The sequence below is a fragment of the Mobula birostris genome, chromosome 11 (assembly GCF_030028105.1).
Source record: "Mobula birostris isolate sMobBir1 chromosome 11, sMobBir1.hap1, whole genome shotgun sequence".
Taxonomy (NCBI): Eukaryota; Metazoa; Chordata; class Chondrichthyes; order Myliobatiformes; family Myliobatidae; genus Mobula; species Mobula birostris.
The window spans coordinates 64,975,190-64,983,333 of NC_092380.1; the positions used below are offsets into that span (position 1 = coordinate 64,975,190).

The 8,144-nt window shown below is 43.1% G+C and overlaps 1 protein-coding gene across 5 annotated transcripts in view; it reads right to left on the reverse strand.

Annotated features, from left to right (window-relative positions):
• tesmin (testis expressed metallothionein like protein) overlaps positions 1-7,786 on the reverse strand; it is a 148,670-nt gene extending 140,884 nt beyond the window's left edge. For 2 of the 5 annotated variants that reach the window (XM_072272419.1, XM_072272416.1), the window contains exons 1-2: positions 7,271-7,512; positions 6,653-6,965 (exon numbers count right to left, since the gene is read on the reverse strand). In XM_072272419.1, coding sequence (XP_072128520.1) covers positions 6,653-6,853 — 201 coding nt within the window. In that variant the 5' untranslated portion in view covers positions 6,854-6,965; positions 7,271-7,512. Of the gene's footprint in view, positions 1-6,652; positions 6,966-7,270; positions 7,513-7,697 lie in introns of those variants that run through there. The other 3 variants (XM_072272417.1, XM_072272421.1, XM_072272420.1) reach the window with 3 other exon arrangements.
• Between the last annotated feature and the right edge of the window lie 358 nt (positions 7,787-8,144).

The following is an 8,144-nucleotide window of genomic DNA, read 5'->3' on the forward strand; positions in this document are numbered from 1 at the left end:
CACCAACACAAATGTGGGTTCAGTGACTTCTTTACATACAGTGAGTTAATAATAATTATCAATTTTGATACTTGAAACATAATCTAATAGTTTGACATAAGTGTCAGAAATGAATATTTCACAGATTGCATTATTTTTCATAGTTTCCCATCATTAAAAACATTAAAAAATATGCAGTAGCATAGTTGTATCTGTCAAAATCACATCATCTCGATGAACAATAGTGACTGATGCCTTTTTTCCCCTTAAAACTTCCTTCGTGAATTTTTCTATTGCCTTGCCATCAACAAACAACTGATGAAAGACTTTACTGAGATAAATATTCCCTAGTCACAAGTTTCTGCTACCTCCCTCATGATCACTAAACCAACCTGCACTCACCCCTGTCTGTCTAGCTTTGAATCTGATCTTTCTCCAGTTTCTTTCTAATCTCCCCAGACACCCTCCCTAAACTCTTCTTGGCCTCAACATACTGCGTGATTGCCTTTCTTAATAATTTTCTGACTACTCCATTTCACATTTTAGTGTTAATATTGTTAATATTACCACCTTTAAAGTGGCATTATCACACCTTACCATTTGTCCTTGTAAGTTTTCATGTCAGCAAAATCCAAACCTATTATCAAATAAGACAATCGCGCCATTCTGCTCATCGAGTCTGCACTGCCTTTCTAATATAGCTGATTATTATCCCTCTCAACTCCATTCTATTGCCTTCTCCCCATAACTTTTGATGCCCTGACTAATCAAGAACCAATAAACCTCTACTTTAAGTATACCAAATGACTTAGCCTCCACAGCTGCCTGTGGCAATGAATTCCACAAATTCACCAATATCTGGCTGGATATGTTGTAATAACTGTAATCAAGCATCTATTCTAGCACAGAAATTACATTGGGTTACTATGACTGCTGTGAATTATTGTCGGTCAACAATTCTGTGGTTATTGATGTGATCATCATGGAATATGCCTCTTCCACCTTTGCCCAATTTATGGTTCAATGGGATTACAATGTTGTTAACAGTTAAAGCATCACCAACAATGGTTTCCTTTCCCTGCCATTCTATCGACTTTGGGGTTCCTGGATGGTAAACCCTTGCTCACTTCCTTATCAACATTCCATGCCTAATTAGATCATTTTCCATAAATTATTAACTTCCATTGCTTCAGAATCTCTCTCTTCAATTATCTTCTCCCTTGGACTACCTGTGTTTTCAGACTACTTGAGTGGCATGGGGCACAGCTGTTAGTAGTATTGCTGTCTCACAATTTCAGTGACCTGGGTTATATCCTGACCTCCAGTTCTGTCTGTGTGAAGTTTGTAAGTTCTCTGTATCAATACATGGATACCCCTCCACCCCTCCACCACCCCCCCCCCCGCCCCCCAGTGTTCTGGTTTCCTTTCATATCCCAAAGAACTGCTGGCATTCATACAAGCTTTGACATCACTAATTAACTATTAGCAGTGGAGCCCATTTCTGAGCACCTAACATTGCCGAATTCAAACTCTCAGGCTACATTACTGATCAATGTATTTCTGTCAATTCCTTTTTTTTTTTACACGCACTCCCTTACACTCTTGTTGCCATGTCTTTTCGATCATAAAGGCCAACACAGCCGTCAGGTTTCTACTTGCTGACTTTATACTTTCTTTCCTTGTGACTTTCTCCAGCTCAACAGTCCCTTTTCATATTAATATTGAACCTAACTAAGAGCTAGCATATTCATGCTATTGACAAAAGCCTCTTCTCCACATAAAGCAGTGACAAACCAGAAGTTTCTGCTTTTGAAAATATGTCACTTTAAAGAGAACGTTTTAAACACAGTTGGTTATTTCTACTCAAGGGTGTTAATGAGTATGAAGACTAATTAGTATACAAACACTGTTCTGACAAACTAAAGGAATCAAATGGTCTAATTTTGTTTCTGTGATCTGGCCCTTGGCTTTTCTTACATTACTATGTAAATGCAGTGGATTCATTGATCAGGACACATCAGGACCAGCACATTTGGGCTTAATTAAGTAGCTGCCCCAATTAGCTGAAGTTTCATGGTGATAGTTAAAAAGGTATAAAAAGGACAAACTACTCAACTGAGTAACAATATATGTAATTAAATGAAATACAGAACAAATTAGAATATTGCCTCTACTACAACAGTACTATAAAACTGAGTATTAGCTCCTGATGGAGGAATCCATCCAGTGTACACTGCCATGTTTTTTGATTGAATATAAATGAACAGAATCAGCACAGACACCTAGCGCAGACAATGGAGTCCCTTCCTACAATGCTTTCAACATCCTCCCAATCTTTATTTTCATTCTGACATTCCAGATGATTGTTGATGTCTTCAAATTCTACATAGTTCCTAACTTGAAGTAGTGAAATAATTTCATTTTCACTCCCAGCCATTTCTTGCACCTCCAAGCCTGAATACTTGACGCCACAGTGAACAGAAGAGTTCTGAATTGTCTTACTGCTTATTTCTCACCAACTATCAATGACAAAAATTACTTCTTTTTGAACACAAACACATGCAACTGGTGCAATTTAAAAACAGTTCGCTCTAAGCACAATGTAGTGTCTAATGGCCACGCAAGGGCACACAATTGACACTAGCTCAAAACTGTTCGGCAAAATTCTCCTATCCCAATTAAGTGATACAGAGTCCGAAATAAACAAAGGAAATCCTGGGTATATACCCAAAGAAGCGCCTGCCCTGATTAACAAATGGCCCAATTAACCATAATCCACTCTATTGTTCAAACAAGTTTTGAACCATTAATTAAAATGGAAATGTAGGGTTGAAATTTCCACCATTTATTTCATCAATGAAATGCAGTGAAAAAAGTTTGGTAACCATGAATCATCTGAAATTCCTGTCCTGTCACAAATTCCTGAGTTAGGGCATTTCATACAAGTGGAGTGTCTTTTTTCAAAGTCACTGAGTATTTGCCACAGGAGTCAATTGTTTTGGAGTATAATATGTCACAGCATTAATGAACTTAGTTGTGTTTCAAACACAGGCCGACACTTCAGAGGTTAAAATCTAAAATTGCTACTTTTTTCATGTTTTAAGACCATAAGATATAGCAGCAGAATTAGGCCATTTGGCCCATCGAGTCTTTTCCACTATTTTGTCACAGCTGATCCAATTCACTCTCAGACTCAATCTCCTGCCTTCTCCCCATATCCCTTCAAGCTCTAACCTATCAGGTCTGGAGGAGCACTTGATCCTTCACCACATCAACAACTGGTTTATATCACATACTTTATTATTATTTATTGCTTATTGAGATATAGCGTGGAATAAGCCCCTTGAGTCGAGCCACCCAGCAACCCCCAACTCAACCCCACCCCAATCATGGGACAATCCACAACAACCAACCAACACGGCCCGGATTGTGGGAGGAAAGCCGGCAAGCAGAGAAAACCCACACACTCCACAGGGAGGACGCACAGAGACTCCTTACAATCTTACAGATGATATTGGAACTGAACTCTGACACCCAGAGCTGCAACAGCGCTGTGTAACCATCACTCCACCATGGCGCCCACCTGAAGGAGCAATGACCCATGGTGCTTGAGAGGAATGCTGTCAAATAAAAAGCTGATTGTTCACCATTCAAAATTGAGGGCAAATTGGGTTTAAGCGACATCCTAAATGGGGATTAAGCAGTAAAGAGGTGGAGGGGTAGTGGGAGGGAATTGCAGTGCCTGGGACGCTGACAGCTGAAAGCAATGCTTCAAGTAAGCCATGGTAGCGTAACAGCTGGCATGACACCACCACAGCTCGGGGCATCAGAGCCCAGAACCCAACTCCAGCGTCCTCTAAATGACATTTGTACGTCTCTCCTGTGAGTGTGTGAGCTTCCCCTTGGTGCTCTGGTCTCCACCAACAGTCCAAAGACGCACCAGTTAGTATATCAACTGGCCACTACAAACTGTCTGGTGACTAGGCCAGAGCCAAATCAGGGGTTGCCGGGCAGCACAGCTCATTGGGCAGAGGACCTGATCTGCTCTGTAACTCTAATTAAAAGTTCAAAGTACCTTCTACTATCAAAGTATGTACACTCCACACAGCCTTGCAATTTGTCCCCTTACAGGCAGTCACAAAACAAAGAATAAATAAATAGCGTCACAATGAAGCCAAATTGAAGGAGTACAGATATTTCATTGGTTTAGAAAAACTCTTCACATAGAAAAAGACCATTTGTCCATCATTAATTAACAGCCAAAGGAGGACCTGCTCAAACCTTCCATTTTCCAGCTCTTGCTGTGTAGCAATACAGGCTACTCAGTGTGCATCAGATTCTCATCAGGTACCTTCCTTCAATCCCACCACTGCCCACAAGAAGCCTGCATGTTCTCTTTCGACTGTGCAGGCCCACCCCCTCAACCCCCACAGTCCAAAGATGTAGGAATTGGTCACTGTATGCTGTCCTGTGGCAAGGATCAGACTAAACTGGGGGAACTACTGGACAGTGTGGCCTTAAGAACTATTACTTGAAATTGTCCTCGTCCACTGATCCCTCCTACCCCTCCAGGCACTTTTCTTCTGTAACCATAGGAGACAGAGCACTTATGCCTACAACTCCTCCCTTACCACCATCCAGGGCCCCAAACATTCACACACATCAGTATTGTAAACACATTAGTGCTATTATGAAGGCGTATGGTGTATTGGCCTTCCTCAACCATTGGATTGAGTTCAATAGTGAGGTAATGTTAAACATATACAAGACCTTAGTTGGACCCCACTTGGAGTACTGTGTTCAGTTCTGGTCACCTCACTACAGGAAGAATGTGGATATTATACAGCGCAGAGGAGATCTACAAGGATGTTGCCTGGACTGGAAAGCATGCCTTATGAATATAGGTTGAGCGAACCTGGTCTTTTCTCCTTGGAGCAACAGAGGATAAGAGGTGACTTGACAGAGGTGTATAAGATGATGAGAGGCATTGATTGTGTGGATAGCCAGGGGCTTTTTCTCAGGGCTAAATTAGCTTACACTAGGGGGCGCAGTTCTAAGGTGCTTGGAAGTAGATACAAGGGGGAAGTCAGAGTTAAGTTTTTCACAGAGAATGGTGGGTGCATGGAATGCACTGCCAATGAAGGTGGTAGAGGCGGCTAGACTCTTAGATAGGTACATGGAGCTTAGAAAAATAGCTGGCTATGCAGTAGGGAAATTCTAGGCAGTTTCTAGAGTAGTTTACATGGTTGGCACAACACTGTGGGCCGAAGGGCCTGTAATATGCTGTAGATTTCTATGTTTCTATCTCCTCTGGCCACCTTTATATTGGTGAGACCAGACACAGACTAGGCAACCGCTTTGTCAAGCACCTGCGCTCTGTGCTCTATCTGCCACAGCCTTCTGCAGCTCGCAGTTTGCACCAACTTAATTCTCCTCCCCATTCCCACCCCAACATGGCTGATCTCAGCCTCCTTTTCTGCCACGGTGAGTTTAAACACAAATTCAGGGAACATCACTTCATATGCTGCTGGGGTAACCTACAACCAAATGCCAGAAAGACTGAATTCTCCAACATCAGGTATCCATTGCCGCCCCCTCCCCCGTCCCACTTCTCTCTCCTGATCTACCCATTTCCTCCTACACACACTCTAGCTCCCATTACTCATTTCTCTTCACCCCTTCATCTCCTTACAAACCCCATACTCCTTCCACTGGGTCCCCTCCCCATACTGTTCCCTCCTGCCCACCCCACTTCCTCACACCTGATTGCATGCCTCACCGTCCTTTCCTACCAGATTCCATCATCTGCAGCCCTTTGTTGCCCAATCTCTCTCATTTTTTCTCCTCTCCTCTCTTCAGCTGGATGTACCTATCACTTGCTAGCTCTTGGTCCACCCCTTCCCTTCACCTTGAATATTGGCCATCTGTCATTCAGTGCAGATGAATGGTGAGAGATCCGAAACATGAACTATTCATTTCCCTCCACATATGCAGCCTAACTCACTGAGTGCCTCCAGCACCTTACCTGTTACTTCCAACATCTGCAGTCTCTTGTGTATACATGAAATTACTGTAGGCACCACTTTTGGAAATTTCAATTTATTCATTAGCCACCTATATTATGCAATCCCAACTGATGTTGGGATAGTAAATGATGTAAAATTAGCTGGATTTTCTTTCAATTATAGTTGCAACTAGAACTATTGTGAAGTCATTTTGCACAGAGTTGGCAAATTTAACTATTAACTGAAATGTTTTGAAATCTGGAGGAACCAGCTCTTGCTTCAGTTGTACAGTGCAAGTCCCATTACCACCTCTTTCACCACCATCCACAGGCAGAATTTTAGGCATTCCACAAGAACCTGTTTTCCAAACATTTGACAGTTTACCAATGGTATCAATCTAATTTGATGAACCTGTTAGTCCAGTTAACCATGGAGTTAAAGGCATATTGCATGTATTTCCATGGTCTCTTGCAAATAAACTACAGAAAACAAACATAGTGAGAGTTAAAGTGTGACAGAGGTTGAGTGGGTGATTATTGTGAAAAGGGACTGATTTCTGCCTTTCATCCACATCAGACTCATTTAACTGTGTGCAATTATCATTCAACAGCTCCCCTAACTTAACAGTGACTATATACTCTCATCACAGACAGAAGCACCACCAGTACCTGATTTCTATAATCCTGTCCATAATCGATCTCCATTGCTTCCACATCTGTCAAGTCTACAGTATCAGAAGTAAGCTGAGTGTCCTGACTGGAAATTGCATCAAAAGGCTGTGAATTTTGACTGTCACTAAGTAATACCAAATCTGGCAACTGTATTTCCTCATGGGTAGGTTCCATGTCTTCCACAGTTCCAGTAGTCATTGCTACAGTCTGTAGATTTGGTTACCCTCTCCGGATTACTTCTGCATTACTATGAACTGTATTGTAAAATGGAGACTATGTTGATTTTATGTTTTTCATTGTACCAATAATCCTGCAGAAAATAGAATAAGATGTTAGTACACAATTTGAAAGTAACTGTGAAATGCTTAAAAGTATTAAACATATTTCAACCAGCTTTTTGAAGGGGACGACTGACAGTGTACCATTTTATCTTCGTTACGTACTGTACATGTACTTAATATAATTAAAATATATTCAGCTTCGTAGGGGAAAATACTGTGGAAATATGGTGTCATCTTAGTCTAAATTTTAGAATTAAAACTCGGCATTCAATTTGATTTTAAATATTTAAATGTACTCAATCAAAGTACGCGGCTCGGGGAAAAAAAATGTTACCTTCTACTCGATCGACACCCTCGATTCCACGCGAATTTGGGCTCCCTCGGTCGGAGTAGCGATGCTTGCTGGACGGAAAGTTATGTTTAACTTGAACCGAGGCCACGGAGCTTCGCTGAATAAAAGACCAAGGAGGCTCCGTCCTCTGACAGCACTCTACCGAAAGTAAACCGCCACCCTCCTCCCCATCGTCTTGTTCAGCCGTTGGGCTGACGAGACCGCCAGGGTCGGTGTGAGTGACAGGGACAACGCCTCCCATGTGCCCAAAGACTGGAGATCCTGGGCCGTGTCCGAGATTGTGACCCTTCAAAGGTTATGTATCACCCCAGGGGCAGTTACCTGAAGGAATAGCTTGAACTCAATGCGTTTTATTCTATGAATTACTTATGTTTAATCAATATTGCCGACCAATAAGAAAGACACTCACCCAACAGCATCGCAGCGCAACCCCGATCGAACAGGTGGCACGTGATCCGGTGCTCAAGGAACATCTGCCCAACCACCAGCCGTTCCATATGGGCGCGAACCCCGAGCCCCGCCCCTCTACACCTGGTGTTCCAGACCCCGAGCCCCGCCCCTCGACATCCGTTATTCCAGATCCAGAGCCCCGCCCTCGACGCCTGATGTTCCAGACCCCCGAGCCCCGCCCCTCGACGCCTGATGTTCCAGACCCCCGAGCCCCGCCCCTCAACACCTGGTGTTCCAGGCCCACAGCCCCGCCCCTCGACACCTCGTGTTCCAGACCCCGAGCCCCGCCCCTCAACACCTGGTGTTCCAGGCCCACAGCCCCGCCCCTCGACACCCGTTATTTCAGACCCAGAGCCCCACCCCTCGACATATAAGATTATGATTGAAACCTGTAAGATTATTAAGG